Genomic DNA, 20525 nt, shown 5'->3' with positions numbered 1-20525 from the left:
CATAAAATCGCAGGATTAATTATATATAATTTATATATATACCTTGTAATTTTGAGGTTTTAAGCACTAAAAACATTTCTAAATTCAAACAAATCATTATTATTTGATTTGTGTTCATACAAACGTTTAATTTTATCAAAAAAATTAATTATCATTAGATTTAACATCAATTGATATTTGTTGTCTCACTTGATAACCGGTGATATAAAATATATTACGTTATCAAGTCATATATCACATGAATAAAAAATATTAATTAATATCAAGTTTAACGATTTTTTTTATTTTTTTATTAAAATTAAAGGCTCATGCAAATGTAAATTAAAATATAAGAAATAGTTGGGGTATAACAAAAGAATATAGATTTAATTGTTAATAGATTTTTTATTATTTTAAGTCTAAATTTGATAACTAACCATTTTGATATCTAAATATTGGAAATAAGATAACAATATGAATTTTTAACTATTTTACTTGAAATTGTTCAAATCCATAATGTTTATATATTTTTTTAATTTTGTGTAAGAATTCATTGCTTTTGAAAGAAAAAAATTCGATACGATTAAATTTGTTGGAAAGAATGTAAAGAACTAGTGAGTACTGTTACCAGTAATATTTGGCAGCATGGAACTGGCTGATGTCAAATAAAAAAACAAATACAGATAGCAACGCAGTTTGTACCATTCTTTTTTATTTTTCTTTCCAAGAAAAGTTGTAATTAGTGGGAGAAATTTATTTTATAGAAATGTATTTTTTTTTTTAAAACTTGAATGATCAATTAATAGCAATGACTTACATCATTTTCCTCTACTTCACTAGCCCATTCTCTTTATTTTCTCTTGGTTGTGCTTTTACCTTGAGGTAAAAGCGGTTCTTTTTTACTTGATATTATAATTTATTTTTTTTTATTTTTTATTATATTTAATTTAATTTTTATATTTTTATTTTAAATCATGTGATTTATACTTATCATTTTTATACCCATTTGACGTTGATTTGATCACATTGGTGTAATCATCATGGAATCAAATCAAAGCCTTACATTTTATGACAGTAAGTCAACAAAATGAGGTCAGTTTAAAAGTCTTTCCTCTTTTATGATCATCTACAAAAAAATCAAAACAGTTGTTCAATTACACACCAATTTTGTCATCATATACATGCAATGATGTTTCTACCAAGTATAATCCCAAGCTCCATATATATTGATTCAAAGGCTTAGGATTTAACTGAGATATATATATATATATATATCCCTTGATTTAATTGAGAATGTAAATGAGATACTACACAAATATATGCACTGAGATATCCCTTGATTAGTAGTTTTAGTCATGTCCATATCAAAAGCAACACAGGATGATAGCAACAAGTTCTTTCACTTGTTTACTTTTATTCTTTTTTTTTTCTTTTCTTTTTTAACATCGGACAATATATGCTGAGATTTGATGCAAAAGTACACCATTTCAAGGACCAAATTGAAGTTGCCCACATATTCTTTCAGATTTCATGAGATGAAGCTGTGCCAGCTTGGTTTAACAAAATATAACACCAGTGATGTAATTTAAACTTGATAAAACTCGTCAAGGGACAAGTTTTCAACCGAGCCAAAGCTTTCGAGAGATCCGATCCTTGAATAGTTGGTCATTGATCCACCCAGAAAATCAAGTGGAGAGTCATTTGAGAAGGTCGTGTCATAGATAAATGACATGCCAGTATCGTCCATCGTAGGATAATAATAGGAGCTGGATTTACTAACCTCATAATCATGGAGGAATAGGTCATTGACAGCATTTCTAGCTATGTCAGCATATACATCTTGATCAGAGGCCTTCTTAGCCTGGATTACCTGAAAATCTTTCGACAATGAGAAGGCTAGTAATAGCAATCAAGGTCAGTTAAGAAACTAGTTAAAGCTAATTCTAAAAGCTTAAATTCATATTGGCAGATCATACATAATTTTGATTTTGGCTATCCTGATACACCATGATGAAATCACCAAGCTGTAATCCATGTGTGTTAACAAATTCCCCTGTGAAATTTAATGCAGCAACGATGAATCAATCATGGTTTGGCAATGAAAACATTTTCAAGCGTAGAACGGAAAAATTATGAGGGGACGATATGTGTTTACCTGTATTTTCGAGTACATACATACGGCTGTTGTTATTAGGCCAAAACCTGCTTACAAAGAAGGAAACAAAAAGTTTATCATGCTATTTAAGGACAAAAATAGATATCATTCTTCTGCCTGATGCTCATCCAACCAAAATTCCATCCACATGGAAGCAAGCCCTATCAGACTAGCTAATTCTTGGTGATCAAGTTTCCTTTAAGTTTTCTTGCCACAGAAGACCGATACTCAAAAACCAGTAGAGAACTTACCTATACTTGAAGCTCCACACATGCAGGCCATCTAAGTCATCCATGCTGATAAGAATCCCTTCTTTGGACTCAAGGACAGGTAAGTGAGCCTCCGCTGCTCTCTGAAACGAAGAGTGTTTAATTCAGAATTTTCCATGATAGGGAATTGCATCAAATGAATGGTTCGGATAAATTACACAGGCTGGCAATGTTTTAAGCACCATAGGACTTCAAGAATGGAAAATAAACAAATCTGAAAGTGGGAGAAGAATGGATTGAAACCTTTGGGAGTATCATTCTTCGGAGGGAGCTTACGTCGCTGTTCTTAAGTTCCTTCTGGAAAAGGAATCTCAATTTCTTTGGATCAATAACCTAAAGCATAAGATGGTTATGAGGTCATCAGAATGATCACCAAATAGAATAAAGAACCATTGAGATAGCAGAATCCAAAATCCACTATATCTATGAGACAATGATATGCAACAAGACAGAATGGCAACATTGCAACTTCAAAAACAAAAAAAAAAAAAAACATGAAACGGCAAATACATCTGTCATAATACAAGAAAATGTACAAAACATGCTATGCCCCGGGGCAAGCTGGGAATGTGGTAGCCTCTTCAGTCTTGACACATTTGATCAAATTATTAGGCAAATGAAAAAGTATACTTTCTTACTAGACTAAATATCAGGTGAGATCAGAGAATTGGAGAAACTAATTCCAGGCTCCATTTATTTTTGAGATACTTACAAATAATTAATAGAAGAAAAAGAACCTAAATAATGATTGCAAATCAAGGTAAATCTTAAAGAGTGTCTATAAGCACATTGCGCACTTGTTCAAGTATAATTAATGTACCGTCTGTTCTTAAATTTACTAAAACTAATACGTTAAATGAAAAAACATTTCTTAAAATAGAATTTTAACTAATCTGAACAAGTGTCTATACATATCCGTTAGCTAGACCTATCAAGTAATTATTTAATCTAAAGTCACAAATTTCTGCATATCCGTTAATTCTTAGATCAAAAACAAAAGTAGAATCTTGAGAATGCAATGATTCTCTATGAGAAGATCAAAATTTCTTTATTAGATTTTGAGACAAATAATTGACAATTTAATCTGCAAAATACCATATATATAATGAGCTCTTAATTAAATAACTTTATTTTTTCCATAAACGAAGGGCAGCTCCTTCTCTATAGACCATGATTTTCTGTTGATGTTCTATGTCAGGTTGATGGATCTTTACTGTTCTGAGGTAGCTAATATATACTTATTAATTAGATAATAAGATTAGTAGTAAGTAACAACAAGAAGTGAAACAAATCGTTTTCTTAGGAAAAAGAATGAATTACGGTTGGCTAGCTAGCTCAATTGACAAGTAAAGCATATATACAGTGTGGAAACAAAGAACAATTGTAGCAGATATGATCTGTTACTAGGTATTATATTAACAAGTCCGAGCAGGAGCATACAGACAAGATAATAGGAGACAATAAAACATGACACTAGCTCAGATCACACCGCACAGGGTCGAGGGATGGGTTACTTCCACCCTGTAAAGAAAGCCCAGACCCAGACCAAAAGACTGTAACTTAAGTTTAGCTGATATTTTGAGCAAACCAAAAGAAAATAATATGAAAACTTTGAAGTAAGAAATTGAGAACTCACACGTGCGGGGAGAGTGGAGGATGGCACGTGAGAGCTACTGGAGGAGTTAGTGAAAGAGAGGAGTTTGATGGTGGAAGATGATCTCCTCTGTCTAGCCATCCTTTTCTTCCTGTTAACACCAAAGCTTGGAACAGCAGCGATAAGGTCACGGGTCAACCCGGATCGACCCGAGGCTTGATGGGTCTTGTCCCCTCCTACAGTGACACCCTCTACACCTGCCACCAAAGCAAGGGCCTCGGGTTTCTCATGAACACTAGGCGTAGCCGCAGCCATCATTAGGGTTTTTTGGGCCTTAGCTCAATTGGCTGAACACCAAAATAAAACTCAAAAAGGAAAAACAACAAAACAAAAAAGGAAAAGGAAAAAAAAGCTTTAGATTTCTGTGAGAGAGACTGCTTCTCTCTGGCTGTGCAGATCGAAACTACCCGGTGATGGACGCTCGGCAATCACGAAATGGAGGGTTTTGGGTTAAAGAGAAAGGTAGCCCTTTACTTTTGCTATTTTTGGCAAGGTTTTGGTGAATACATTGCCTGGTTCTTGTGACATTTGTTCATCTCACATTCATGCTTTGCTTTTAGATCTTTTGTTCTCATTCTAAATAAAAAAAATATGCTCACTCTGATCACTCCACTGGGTAAACTTCGATGGGTTAAAGCTGGGTTTGAAGTTGATAACAATCTTGAGAAAAACAAAGCAGGGTTAGGGTTCTGCTGACAAATGTGCAATGTGGATTCCTGGGCGCTTCCTTTGGTGTGTAATTTTGTGAAGTGTTGGTAGGGAAAGAACCCAAGACAAGGGAAAGTAACCAGAGTTGAGGTTAAGAGTTAATGTTGAGAAATGGGAAGCGTTGGTTGGAGGATAGGGGTGGTTAGGCCACAGCCAAGAAATGGCTGACGAGTGGAAGGTGGAGAGCTTCCAAGTGTTGCAAAAGTTCTGCATCTTTTTGCAACAGAAATCAATGGCGTTTGGGCTTTTTGGAAGTGAGAAAACCACCCCCATCTCTCTGAGCTGATCATCTCTTCCTTTCTCTAAGAGTGGTATCTTCTTTTTTCGAATTTGAAACTGGCCAGGAAAGTAACACCAAACCGCTCTGTCTGAGCTTCTTCTCTTCGTCTTGGCCAAAGCTTTACGTAGCCAGGTTGCGAGTTCAACATGTTTGAGAAATCAAAGGTGCGGATTTGATCATGATTTTGAAGCAAGCGGATTAAGAATCGTCCGATGGTTTTTCTTCTGTCAACAACAGCTGAGCTTGCATTGCCACGTGCCCGCCATGCAAATGAGCTTGTGGGATCAATAAATGAGAAGACCAATAAGAGAAATCTTGCAGTAAATGTAAGCATTATTATATATGCAAAGGCCAAATTTCCTTTGGCTTTACGATATTCTTTTCTATTGGGGCTGGTTCTTAACACTGGGGATTTCAGTAACTTCCCCCTCCACCCTCCAACAAATTATCAACTACTATGTATGTATACTCATCAAGTGTAAGAGTGACTGCTATTTTATGCAAATCCAAATAATCTATTGAGTTCGATTAATTCGATTTGGTTTTTATTTTGATATTAATCAATTTGATTTTTTTTATTTCCATGTCAATCGGTTAAAAGAGGTGGTTTATTTGACTATTTTGATAGATTTTTTATATTTAAAATTTATAACTTAACCATCGAAAATTCAATCATTAATTATATTATGTATATTAATATCTTTAAAATATATATGATTAAACTAAAATCATTTACGCTTTATTAGTAGTACATTAAGCAAAATTTTGATTTTTTTATATATAAATATTATTAATAGTTAGAAATGACTCAATCAATTGAAATAAATCGATTTTAAAATATTATTTGATCGATTTCGATTATTTTTATAAAAATATTTGATTAATTCCGTTATTAAAATTTTAAATTCAGATCGATTGAAAATACACCTCTAAATAAGGGTGTGAGTGGTGAAATTCAATTTAAGATTACCATCAATTAAAATATTTAAACATATTCAGAAAAGGGTGCAAACGACAAGTAGCATTGTATGGCAACCTTATTTATACACCAGCATCAAATTACTACTACGTATTATTAGTTAAATTTATTTTTAATGTTATACTTGAGTGGAACAATTAGTTTGATCAATTTTGATTGACTTAATATTTAAAAAAGTTCTTAAATTATTTAAGAAAATTTAAATAATATTTATTTTTTATTGAGTTCAATTAATCCCCTATAGTTTTATTTTGAACCAAATAAGCACTTTTGACTAATAGTTGATTTAGTCAAAATGTCATTAGATATTTTATGCCATATAGCGTTAACGTTATATGCAGATATATCATAATAGATGATCATGTAGCATGTTGATGTGGTATGATGACATGATCATGTGACATTTTCATTATCCACATTAATGTCATATTTGTATAAAATGACAAATGGTATTTTAATTAATGATAATTAATCAATTATTAGTTATAAATGTTTATTTAACCCAAAATAAAAGCATAAAAGTTTGATTCAACGCAATAAAAGAGTAAAGATTGATTTTAATTTTTTAAAAATAATTTAGAGATTTTTTGAATATTATGCTATTTTAATTATGTTGGTCCCAAAGATGTGTGCTAGAGAAGGGGTGAATAGCGCTTTTTGAATGTTGCTAAACTTAACTTCTAATTAGAAGCTAGTTAAAGTTCAATGATGAGAGTTAAATGCTAGATGAAAGAATGATTTAAAGAAGGATGAAATGAAAAATAAAAGAGGGTAGACAATGCACAAAGATTTATAGTGGTTCGGTCTCTTTGACCTACATCCACTACCTTGATCTTCCAATCAAGGATTTTCAAATCAAATCACTAGAATTGGTGGAATTCCCAAGCTTTTACAATGACCTTTCACAAGCTCAGCCACAACCTTTAACAATGATTTTTCACGGGATCAATCAAAACTCAAAATGGCTTTTCACAAGCTCAGCCACAACCTTTAACAATGGTTTTTCTTGAGATTAACCAAAACCAAAAACTAACATTTCTAAGACTTATATAGAACCTACAACAACAACCAAGCTAAACCAAGTTTGATTAATCCCTTAGAGTGCCTCGCACACTCTAAGTAATCAAGAATTACAGATATGGGAAAGTACCTATGATCACTAAGTTGATTTGAATGGTACAAGATGAAGTGCTAAACTCTATTACAAAGATTTGAGTAAAGTACAAGAAGGATTGTCAAACCCTTCTTTGTAAAATAATTATAATGTCATTCACATGCTCGATAGAATGTTTGTATATTTAGGAAGTTCGAGAAATCGTTAAAAGATGATATTGCTCCTAATGGTACCATTGAGTCGATTAAGCCTCAAACTAGTTCAAATAGGAATTTTAAGGTGAAATTAAGAGTTTCATAGTTCAGGGATGACTCAAAATGGTAATTCGGAGTTCGAGGATCAATTCGGAGTCAAACCGAAATTTTCACTATATAGGGGCAAAATCGTAATTTTTCCACCCGTAGATAAAATTTGAGATTTTGAGAGAATTTAGATCACATTTGACAAATTGGAGAATGGTATGAGTATAAGGGATGAAAAATATGTCTATGGGCAATTTTTTAGTTTTTGGGGCAAAAATGTAATTTTTCACTTTACGGGGGTAAAAGTGTAATTTTTAAAAATTTACTCCGCCAAAACTTTGGAAAAGTCAAGAAATTTCATGGAAGACATGAATAAGTGAAGAGGATTGAGTGGTAGAAAAAGAAAGTAAAAAAGATGGCTAGAAAAAAAAACATAAAGTAATAAAATATTCAAAAGGTAAATAAAATAATAATATTTTATTAAGCCTATTAAAAGGCTTGAAAATTTCAGAATTCTTCATTGGGAGGGTCAGCCAAAACCAGCAGGAGAGAGAGAGAAATAAGAACAAACCCTAGAGTGAGAAAATTCAAAGAAAAAGTGTGATTTTTCAAGGAATCAAGTGTTTAAAGGTATGATTTTTCAAGCTTAGCTTAAGATTTATCATTTTCATGCATTTCTCCTTATTTTTCATGGTTAAATTATGTGTTTTGATGATGGATTCAAATCTGATCATATGGGTTTAGAGAGAGAAAGTTGTTAGATTAATTTGATTTTGAACTATGTTAGTGTTTAGTGTTAGTTTAGCATGTTTATGAGTAAAACAACAAGAAAAATATTCATTTTCTCCATGAATTTCTCTAGGCCGAATCTAGCCAATGGTGTGTGAGGATGAGGTTGACTTTATTTTAAGAGAATTAGATGGAAAAATGATGAATTATGAGGTTGGAAATTAAATGGGAATTTTTGGTGCAAAAAGATTGAAATTTTTACCCACTAGGGGTAAAAGCGTAATTTGTGGTCCGAACTGATAAATTGGACTACATTCACAGTCATTGAGGTATTGTGGATATAATTGGATAACTGAAATTGAAATGGATGGAATTGGAGTTGAATTGGAAATTTTAGAAATTTACACCGTGTATAGGCGAGTTAGGTCGGACACTGTGATTAAGCGATTGTCCAAACATTTCACACCCTATCTAGTGCATACGCATAGATAAGAGCCTGAAATAATATATATTGATTTGACACAAATTATTAAATTTTTTGTGTCATGTATTGTGGATAGGTGGTGAGCTATCTGATACGGGTAAAAGACTACACCTGAGGATCGAGAATAGGAGTATATCTACTCCTAGTACAGTGAGTAAACTTACTATCGTCTTAATTATCTAGAGTAGATTTATTTAATTGTGTGATTTTATGAAAAAATAGTTTAATTGGAAAATTATTGTGTTTTATGAGAAAATGAGATTTTATAAAATAATTTTATAAAATTTTTGAAAATTTAATAATGATTTCAAAACTAGAGTAATTGGAGACCTATACTATGATTGTGTTGTTTATCCATGATTTTATATTAAATGGCTTATGATAAATGTGGGTATGACTTATTATTTTTATGATTTAAAGAATATGTGAACTGCTTTGATTTGCCTTGAATGTGTTAAGTGAGCCATGTCATACTATTGTGATTTTATTGGTTGGTGGATTATAAAGTGGGCACTGCAGTGACGGGAGTTCCGTGGGCCAGCCTAGTTAGAGGGGCACGATTCCCAAATATTGAGCTTACCTCGATTGGAGAGGCGCGTATGATAACTCCCGAGGTAGGATTTGATTACACTTCACGCTGCCCACCACGTGAAACTGGGACTCAGCCAACGTCGAGGAACGACTGTGTTGTCAGAGGTGAAATGTGTTTGTGTGTGTGACAATAAACAGCCTTGGCGATCTTGGTAAGATGCCTTCACGGGGTATCCCTGAGAATGGATTTTTGGCAAGGGTCAAGTTTTTGAAAAGTACATAAGCCATGTTGAGTAATTGGATGAAATCCAATTATTTATATGGGTTGGGATGAATTATTTTAATTGTCTCCTATTACTCGGCTTTAGATTATTTTGATGATATTTGTCTACTCACTGAGATTTTATAATCTACCCCTTCTTCCTATACATTTTTCAGGCTCAAAATAGGCAGTAGACTGTCAATTGCATCGAGAAGTAAATTTCGGAGTTGCATCCTAGAAAGCAAGGTTATAGACTTAAACCTTCTCAGTTATTTAGGAGCCCACGTGTCATTGTAATTTAAATTGCATACTCCAGTTTTCTATATTACGGTATGTATAAATTTATTTTGTTTTTATGTGCAGAAAATTAATTTTTGATGTTTCAAAAATATATATATATATTGTTTTACATTAAAATAGATTATTTTAATTAATATTTTTATTTTATTATTAAAAAAAAAGAAAAAAAGGGATAGGAATAGAAAAACTGGTACAAAAGCCTTGCGAGGTCTCGAAGGGCATTCGGGGGAAGAATATCTGTCAAGGCTTCGCGGCAGTTGTCACGGGCTCGATGGGAGTTTCGGGTCGTGACAAGGATTGAGAGAATTTTTGCTATTTTTGGGCTTTTTTTTTTCTTGGAAGCATCTCATACTCTTCTTAATCGTTAGAGATGCCTTTTATACTTGAAAAATCAACTTTGATGGATATTGACAGCTTTAAACTGTTGGAAATAGTTTAGAATCTATTCTAGCTGTTAGTTTGTCTTCAGACATTCAAATTCAAATCCTTAGACAGTGAGCTTTTAATTGGCTAATCATTCTTCTTAGTCATTAAGTCTTTTCTAGCTCGCAATCAAATTTTTGACAGTGAGCTTTTAGCTGGCTAACCATACTTCTTAGTCTATTAAGTCTTTTCTATCTTGCAATCTGCTTTACTCCGTTAATTGGTTAAGTAAGATTTTAACCGATTAAAAGCCTATTGTCTTTAAAGCTGCCAATTCTACTTTTGGACTTTAACTAACTCCGTTGGTTATCTGACTAAGAGACTTCTCTTTGTAGCTCATTTGTAACTCCTTATTCTGATGAGTTTTGATGTTTGCTTTCCAGTCATTGATTTATTATTGACATACATTTTCATCCTGCACACTCAAGTAGTATAATTAGGCATTAATGAATGGGAATGTTTTGTTCTCATAAAAAACTTATGGAACCAACAATCTCTCCTTTTTTTGATGATGACAAAACATCCTTTGATTAAAATCACAATGTCTATTTGTTCCTTTTGTACTACACAAGATGAGGAGTTTCTCCCCTTGAGTGTGTGCTCTCCCTTAATATATGAATGATCTTTTCAAGTTATTTTGTTTGCCAACTCAGCAGGCTAGTTAATTATTTTTTATCTACTTCTTAATGTAGATAGAAAGCATTGATTCGATAGTTATGAGACATATAACAAAACATATTCATGAGTTGACATACAAACTTGCATAACTACCAGTAATAAGTTGACAAGATATCATCAATATTGTAACCAGCTTTCATCAACATATTATCATCAACAGACCATATCCATTCTAAAACCAAATGTCATTAACAAGCCAACAAAAGTAACAGAATAACATAACAAAAAGTACGTTATCAACATCCAAATACTAACCATTAGTAGTCAAAATAATAGAATGTCATAAAAAAACTAAGCATCATTAGAATCAGATTCCTAGATTCTTAAATTACTGTATTGTTACTTTTACTTTTCCCCCCTTTTTGTCATCAGCAAAACAGGGGTGGTCTGTTGATTTAAGAAGGGTCAAAGGGGGTGGATTCATCGGTCCTAAAGTGAACATTGATGGGTTTGGGAGATGACAAGGGTGATGTTTTTTATGGTGAGGAATCAAGGGAAAGAGTGTTCGAGACTTGGAGAGGGTTCTGGCTAGAGGATTTAACTAAGGATCTAGCTTTGTCAGTCAACCTGGAAGACATTCTTCTCTTGAGGAACTTCGTTTTTGTTGCCATTGTCTTTTTTCTTTTTCTAGTAGGTTTGACTATAACCTGTGCATATGCAATTGCTTTCCCTTTCACTTTGTCAAAAAGTTCACTTCTGCCTGTGGTGTGAACTGAGTCAGGTGAAGTTCTTGCAGGTGTTGGTTTCTGTGTTTTGCTTTTCGCTACTTCTTTTATAGCTTACTCTTCCCTTACCATTTGATGAAACACATCCACAATTAAGATTTCCTCAGAATTTATTGGAGATGGCTTAGCTTTTTGTGCTTCATCATGTTGTTGAAGATTAAAATTGTCAATGATATCATCAAGATAACCAATTACTTCTGTATCATCATTGTATTCTCCTTCAACTTCAAGTTCAAGAGTAGGTTGTTTCCTTGCAGTGGCAGGTTCAAGTTCACCACCTTTAGTTTAAGGAGCAGGATTCTCAGCAGTTTGTCCTTCAAGTATAGGACTTGGGGCTACTAAGGTACCTTCAGATGTAGGACTAGATGGTGCTTTTCCTTTTTCTTTCATAATATTTACCAGGCCTTACAGTTGATCTTCAATTTTCAGAATCTTATCAGACTGATCAGTTAGCTTGCCATCAATTCTCATTAATAAATTTAAAATCATTTCATTGGAGATTTGAAAGGGGTTGACTTGGTCTGAGCAAAAGTGGAATTCTCATTTCTTGGGGTGTTTTTGGGAGTTTTAATAAATTTTTCTCTTTCAAGTTTATATCCCATTTTTGGTAGACTTCCCAAATAAATGGCTTGATCTCTGCTTTTGACCTGATCCATTTGATATCTTGTATTCCAGATTCCCTTTTTCCTTACCAAGGAAGTGATGAGGTTCCCATAAGCTAGATTAATTTTATCTACACGGCAAGTTCTCTTTATTCTTTCAACCATAAATCTTCCTAAATTGAGAGGAGTTGCATTGAATACATGTTCCATTAGCCACATGTCTTGGAGACTTACATAGCTAAAACTGCCACTTCGTCCATGAATTGTTGTTGCAATAAAGTAGTGTAAGATCCTAGTTTGAGGACTCTTGATAAAGCTTGCATAACTCCTAAAGGAGTACTTTTCCTTTTTCCTAGTGATGATTTCCCATAGAGAAGGGGGATCATATTCCTCTGAAATCTCATATTCTCCCACATTACATTCAATTTTCAACAAGTTACCTAGATTAGTAGTAATGAGCACAAATTCCTTTCCATTCGAAAGCACATTAAAACCATCCTCAACAAAATCCTCTGAATCATCAAGCTTTGTTTTATCTGGTGCAATGCTAGAGTAAAATTCTTTAACAAGACTAGCACTATAAGATCTATTCTTAAAAAAACTTAATTTTTTTAATTTAAGTTCCTCAAAATATTCTGACAGACCCTTTTTGATATTAGGAACTTCATCAAAACTGTCCCAATTAATGAATTTTTCACAAGATATGGGTGCATTCTCTATTTTCTTAAATCTTTCCTCATGAATCTTATTCCTAAATTTTGAGGATGCAGAGTTACTTTTTTTGTTGGGATTTCCTCTTTCCACCTCTCTTTTTGATTCCAATGTCTTCTTTTTCTGTTTCTTTCCTATTTTTCAGTCACTGGTATTGGGTTATTCTTTTTCCCTTTCTTTTGAGCCTTGGATGATGGATTGTCTTCCATAGGATGTTTCCCTTTTTTCCTTTCCCGAGCGTCACTTGGTAGTGAAGATTTGGCCATTATTCTCTGTGGTTTCTAACATAGCATTTGAAAAGTTTGAGATAAGGAATCGAAAAGGCAGTTCAAGAAGAAAGAATATGAAGAGAAGATGAGAAGTTAAGAGAGGTTATTAATCTCCCTCTTTAAATAAGGTCAGACATTTCATTTTCAAAATTCAAATTTTGGTCCCCAGTTTTGATTTTAGTTAGATAGTTTTCTTTTCCCTCGTTCTCCTTTTCTTTTTCCCTTAAAAATAATTTTTTTAAAAAATTATTTTAGTTTCTTAACTGATTAAGTTTTACATTTAATCGACTAAGTCACACATTTTGAATAGATAGATTAACACAGAACGTTTTTAATCAGTTAGATGATTCTCTTAACCAATTAAGTTTCTACTGACTTGTATGAGGAGAACTTAAAAGATTTACCTAAAGCTCATTTACATTAAGTATCCCTAAATTTCTTCTAATTTCGTAAAATCGTTCTTCACTTAAGGTTTTAGTGAAGATATCTGATAGTTGATGCACAATGTCAACAAATTCAATCTTAATATCTCTTTTAAGTACATGATCTCGAATAAAATGAATGTTGAATTGCAATGTGTTTGGTCCTAGAATGCTGAACTGGGAATATTATGCATGGTTATTCCAAAATCTTTTAATTGTTGTTTAATTCATATAATTTGTGCACAACAACTTCCTAAAGATATGTATTTCGCTTTAGTTGTTGATAATGTAATAGAGTTTTGCTTTTTACATGACCAAGAAACAAGCATATTTCCAAGAAACTAACAAGTGCCACTAGTGCTTTTCCTATCTGTTTTACTTCCAACAAATCAGAATCAGAGTATCTAATAAGACTAAAAGATGATCCTTTTGGATACCATAATCCTAAACTTTGTGTGTCTAAGAGATACCTAAAGATTCTTTTTACAGCTGTTAAATGTGACTCTTTAGGATGTGATTGAAATCGTGCACACAAGCATACACTAAACTATATGTCAGATCTCCTAGCAGTTAAGTAGAGTAAAGAGCCGATAATACCTCTATAAAGCTTTTGATCAACACTCTTTTTTTTTTCATCTTTATCAATCTTGGTCTAACTGCTTCATCACATCAAACTTTTTCAGCATGTATTGTATGCATCTTTCTTGATTGATAAAGATACCATCCTCACATTGTTTAATTTGAAGACTAAGAAAGAATTTTAGTTCACCCATCATGCTCATTTCAAACTTACCCAGCATTTCTTCAGCAAAGTTCTTACACAAAACTTCATCAGTAGCACCAAATACAATATCATCCACATAAATTTGAATTATAATTAAATCATTCAAGCATTTCTTATTAAATAGGGTTGTATTAATACTTCTTCTAATGTAACCTTTTTTAACCAAAAATATTGAAAGTCTTTCGTACCAAGCTCTTGGAGCTTGTTTTAATCCATATAAGGCCTTATGCAATTTAAAACATAGTCAGATTTTTCAAAATCTTCAAAACCAGGGGGTTGTTTGACGTAAACTTCTTCTTGAATAAGGCCATCTAAAAATGCACTTTCACATCCATTTGAAATAATTTGGAATTCATGAAACAAGCAAATGCAAATAATAACCTTATGGCTTCTAACTTGGCAACAAGAGCAAAGGTTTCATCATAGTCAATACCTTCTTCCTAATTATATCCTTAAGCAACTAACCTAGCTTTGTTTCTTATTACATTACCTTGTTCATCTACCTTGTTTCTAAACACCCACTTTGTACCAACAATTGGGTGATTGAATGTGTCAAGCTTGACTCTACAATATGTTTATTATGCCATTCCTACATAAGAATGCATGTTTGCTTATTTGGGTATTTCAAAAATTGTTAAAGGACGGTAATGTACTAAATGGTACAATTAAGTTAATTAAACCTCGAACTAATCCAAATAGAGATTTTAAAATGAAATTGAGAATTTTAAAACCTCAGAATGACTTAAAATGGTGATTCAGAGTTCGAGGACCGATTTGGAGTCAAATTGGAATTTTCATGACTTAGGAGCAAAATGGTCATTTTGCCACCCGAGGTTAAAAATTGGAATGTTGGAAGAAGTTTTTGATCAAGATTGACTATTTAGAACATAATTTGAGTTTGTGAAGTGAAAAATTTTAATTCAGATATTTTTTCGAGCATAGGGGTAAAATAGTCATTTTGCCACCATAAGGGCAAAATTGTAATTTTACACCACCCAACACTTGTCCAGAACATGGATTTTACCCAATATTATCATGTATAATTGAGGAAATTTTTGTGGTGGAGAGAGATTGCTTACTGGCTAAGTATCACACATGGTCCAATGGAATGGTGACATGTGTCAAATTTATATCTATTTATTTTTTTAGCTTAAAAATCAGCATAAAATCAGCTCATTTCTCTTCATATGGCCGGCCAAAGCAAGAACAAAGGAAGAAAAGAAGAAAACAAGAAAACAAACCCTAGGTGGAAAAATTGAAGGGAAAAGTGTGAAAATTCAAGTAATCAAGCAATCAAAGGTAAAATTTCTTGATTTTGACTTGTGATCTACCTTTCCCATGCATTATTTTACATTTTTCATGGTTGAATCACAAGATGCCATGAAGGATTCATGGCTGACTGAATTTAGAGAGAGAAGATTTGATGATTTATTTGGTTAGATTTTGAGATATTTTAGTGTTTATAGTTGATTTATCATGTTTTGAAGGAAAACAAGCAAGAAAAATTCATGTTCTCCCATCACCCATCATTGGCCGAATTCTCCATGTGGAATATTGAGGATGATTTTGATTTTATTTCAAGTGATTTGGTTGGGAATTAGTGATTTATGGTGTGAGAATCAAGTAGGTAAAATTATAGTGTTGATGAACCCACCATGGTCGAATTTTCCAAGAGAAACTGTGAGGATGATTTTGTCATATTTCAAGTTATTTAAATTGTGTTTGATGATTTGGAGTATTGGGAGAAAAATGAAATTATTTGGAGTTGAATTGGACGTATTGGCCAATTAATCGAGTGATAGATCGAATTAGGCCAATACCGTTTAATTTAGGTACACAATTGAATTTGTGTAGAACATCGTGTTTAGACAATAATCCGAACAATTTGTATCCCATTTCATACATTAGTATAAAGCCTGAATTGGTTTTATAATAATTTAGCACAATGTAGTAAATGGCTTATTGTGCATTATGTCTAGGTGGTGAGTATTCTGGCAAAAGTAAAGAGATAATACCCGAGGATCAAGAATCGGAGTATTTGGAATTCGACTCCCAAAATAGTGAGTAACCTTATCATCATCTTAATCATCTAAAGTATGTTTTATTTGATTTTGTGAATTTTATGGAAAATGAATTAAATGATTAATTTTTCGATTTTATAAACAAAATGTGATTTAATGAAATGCTTTCATAAAATTGTTTTAAAATTGAATGATGGTTTGAAAATAGAGTAATTCGAGACTGTTTTTGTGTGTTGTAAATTCATGATTCTAATTGATTACCTTATGGCAATATTGGTATGAATGGTTGATTTGATAAATGTGTTGGAAATGTATAAATTGTTGATTTGCCTTGAAAGGCTGTAGAATAAAACAAAATAATTGCCATGTCATGCTATTGCAAATTTTATTGTATGGTGGGTTTAACTTACTGCAGTGAGCGAGTTTTCTGTTGACCAGCCTATTAGAGGGGCATGGAATCCCGTTATATTTTACCTCGGTTGGAGAGGCGAGTAGGGTAACTCCTGAGGTATAACTTTAGAGTTCACTTCACGCCAAACCACCACGTGAGGGTGAACTCAGCCAACGCCAAAGAACGGCTATGTTTTCAAAATAAAAACATAATTTATGCATACATAACTTTTTAATAGCCTTGGCGGACTCGGTTGGGATGGCCCTCGATCAAGGCATCCTTGATAACTGAGTATGAGAATGATTTTGGCATGAGGAAAAGCTTTTAAGAAATTCATAAGCCTTGTTGATTATTCGATTTATATGAATTGATTTTATTTGCTTGAAACAAGTTAAAAGGTGATGAATTACACTATGTTAAACTATTTTATCTGTCTCCATTTATTCGGCTTTAGATATTTTAGATGGTATTTGTTTACTCACTAGGATTATACAATCTTACCACCCTCATTTCCACCCATTTCAGGCTCAGGATTGTTTATATATAGCTGATTTGATCGAAGACCACCATTGGATTTGCTTCTTCTAAACTGTAAGTTCACAATCTTTCTTACTTTTGGTCATTCGAGGGCCCATTGGTTATTGTAAATTAAATAAATACTTTGGCTTACTGTATTACAGTATGTATGAATTTTTTACGCTGTAAAAATTATTTATGCAGTGTTCTAAAAATATTGTTTTATGAGAAAATTGAATGTTTTATTGAATATTTTTATTTTACTCTAATAGTCATAATTTCATTTTAAACGAATGTTTTAGACATCCAAATTTATTTTTGATTATGAAATATGTGTTTTGCACCCGTATGCTACATTATTAGCTGGTTTCGAAATTTTCAAGAAAAAATGACTAAAATATCCCTGTGAGATGAAAATTATTTTTTTATTGTTTTAAGTTGAAAATAGTTTAAAATATTTTAGAACGTGATATTTGGCAACGGTTACTCACAAGGGAAATGAGAAATTGATATTAAAGCCTTGCGGGGTTTCGGTTGGCATTCCGGGTAATGAGTGTCTATCGGGACACATCGGCCATTGTCACGGGCTCGAAGGGAATATTGGGTCATGACAGAATGGCCTTGAAATTAATGTCCATACTCTGTTTCTTTCAAATTGTTCAAGTTTTTCTTGCATGGCTAACATCCAACTTTATTCTTTTTCAACTTCTTCGAAATTTTTAGGTTCAACTTGTGAAATGAAAGCTAAGTATTCACGTATTTCTTTAATTACTCTTCTAGTTCTAACTCCTTTTGAAAGATCACCAATAATCTGCTCTTTTAGGTGGTTTTTGACATATTTTTAGCTCCTTGGAAGATCATTGTGTTGATTTTTAACTTTTTGCAAATCTTCTAAAGATGAAACTTCTGCTTCTCTTTCATGAGAGCTTTCTTCTCTGTTTTTCTTGTTCTCCAAGCTCATTTCTTCCATTTGTCTCTTAAGGTCCTTTGCATCATTATCATCAATAAAAGTTTTCTTTTGCACAGCATTAGTTTCATCAAAAACTACATGAATGGACTCTTCAATTATTAAAGTTCTTTCGTTAAAAATTCTATATGCTTTTGAGTTTAATGCATATCCTAGAAATATTGCCTCATCACTCTTAGCATCAATTTTTTCAAGAAAATGTTTCCCATTGTTCAAAACAAAACATTTACAGCCAAAACTTCTAAAATGAGAAATGTTTGGTTTTTTGCCTTTGTATAGTTCATAGGGAGTTTTAGATATCATGGCCCTTATTGAAACTCTGTTTAGAATGTAGGCTGCTGTATTGACAGCTTTTGCCCAAAAATACTTTGGTAAATTGTTTTCACAAAGCATGGTTTGAGCCATTTCTTTTAAAGTTTGAATTTTTCTCTCAACAACCCCATTTTGTTGAGGTGTTCTAGGAGCAAAAAAGTTGTGATCTAACCCTTTTTCATTGCAAAAATTTTCAAATTCATCTCCTTCAAATTCACATCCATGATCATTTTTAATGCTGATAATGAGAAGTCCTTTTCATTTTAGACTCTTTTACAGTGATTTGCAGATGTAGGTAATGCATCATTTTTGTAAGCAAGGAAGTAGACCCAAGTATATCTAGAATAGTCATCAATTATCACAAAACCATATGATTTACCTCTTAAGTTGGTTATGTTGATTGGACCAAATAGATCTATATGCAACAACTCAAGAGGTCTAGAAGTTGAAATAATCCTTTTGGCTTTGAACGATGTTCCAACTTGTTTCCCTAATTGACAAGCGTCACAAATCTGATTATTTTCAAATTTAATTTCAAGCAATCCAATAACCAAATTTCTTCTTATTAGTTTTGAAATGGTATGCATGCTTGCATGTCTAAGTCTTCGATGCCATAACCAGCTATCATTTTCATCATTTACCATAAGACATGTCTCACAATCTAGCTTAAGATCTTCAAGAAATATAACATACATGTTTTTTATTCTTTTTCCTATGGATGCAGTTTTATTGGTACTAATATCTATAACTTCACATCTATGTGAATCAAAACATACTTTAAATCCCTTGTCACGTAGTTGACTGATACTTAATAGATTATGCTTTAAGCCTTTAACAAACAGAACATGATTAATTTGAGCATTAGAATTTTTACTAATAGTTCCTATAGCATGAATTCTACCTTTTGAATAATCTCCAAATATACTGTACCACTTTTTTTCTTATCCAGTTGAGCAAACAGCATTTCATTTCCTGTCATATGCCTTGAGCAGCCACTATCCATGTACCATGGTTGCTTTTGCTTCAGTTGAGATTTTGAACATGTGTCCTCTTGGTTTGGCTCAACCTACAAAACAAATTTTCAATCTTTTCTAATAGGTACCCATACCTTGATGGGTCCTCGAAGGTTAGTTGATACATGAGAGCCTTTTGGTACCCAAATCATTTTTGTTCTATGAGTGCTTTTTCTTCTATAACATTCATAAGAAAGGTGACCTATTTTGCCGCATACATAACACCTAGATGAGAAGCTATGAGAATTTCTCTTAAAGGTTGTATTTCTTCTTAATGTTTCTTCCGTCAAGCCCTTGAGAGCAATGGTTTCATCAATTGCCTTTTGCAATGCTTCATTTCTATATTCAAGTTCCAATTTCAAAAGTTCAAATTCTGTTATAGAATATTCTAGTTCAATTTGAAGTCAATTTCTTTGTTCAAAAACAGAGTTGAAATCATATTTTATCTTTTCTAGATCATTCTCAAGAGATGTAGTCTTTCTTGTTAAAGTCTTATATTTTGATGCAAGTTTTTCAAACTCATCATAGAGGCATTCATATTCTTTTTTAAATTCATCACTTGAAATATCACAAAGGATAGAAGATACCTCAGATTCATCATTTTTGGCCATCAAACATAGGTTTGCTCTTTCTTCCACTTTCTCTTCATCAACTTTTGAACTTGATGCATCACTGTCAAACTAGGTTGTAGGCACTATAGCTTTTTTTGATTTTTTATTTTTCTTGGGAGTTTCCTCCTTCAGCAATAGGCATTCCAATCTGAAGTGTTATGGTGTTTTGCACTCAAAGCATATAATATCTTCCTTCTTATTAGATTCTTTTTTGTTTTTGATCTTCCATAAAGAACTTTGATTTCTCCTTTAGCTTTTCTTGGCCAGTCTTCTATCTTTTTGTCTCATAAGTTTTCTAAATCTTCTAGCTACCATGGCCAACTCTTAATCGTCATCACATAATAAACTATCTAATTCTTCTTTAAGAGTGCTTGCTTTCAGAGCAATGCTTTTC

General features: G+C 32.6%; 1 protein-coding gene across 1 annotated transcript; it reads right to left on the bottom strand.

Annotated features, from left to right (window-relative positions):
• Window positions 1–1564: 1564 nt before the first annotated feature.
• Window positions 1565–4312, bottom strand: FUS3 (AP2/B3-like transcriptional factor family protein). Its single transcript, XM_007031929.3, has 6 exons — window positions 4040–4312; window positions 2647–2736; window positions 2386–2486; window positions 2135–2181; window positions 1956–2032; window positions 1565–1849 (listed from the first exon to the last, which is right to left on the bottom strand). The coding sequence occupies exons 1-6, from the start codon at window positions 4310–4312 to the stop codon at window positions 1565–1567; spliced, it is 873 nt and encodes a 290-aa protein (XP_007031991.3).
• Between the last annotated feature and the right edge of the window lie 16213 nt (window positions 4313–20525).

Source organism: Theobroma cacao, chromosome 4, assembly GCF_053813885.1.
Source record: "Theobroma cacao isolate CCN51 chromosome 4, ASM5381388v1, whole genome shotgun sequence".
Lineage (NCBI taxonomy): Eukaryota > Viridiplantae > Streptophyta > Magnoliopsida > Malvales > Malvaceae > Theobroma > Theobroma cacao.
The sequence above is the reverse complement of the archived record's forward strand: the minus strand, read 5'-3'. Positions and strand labels throughout refer to the sequence as shown.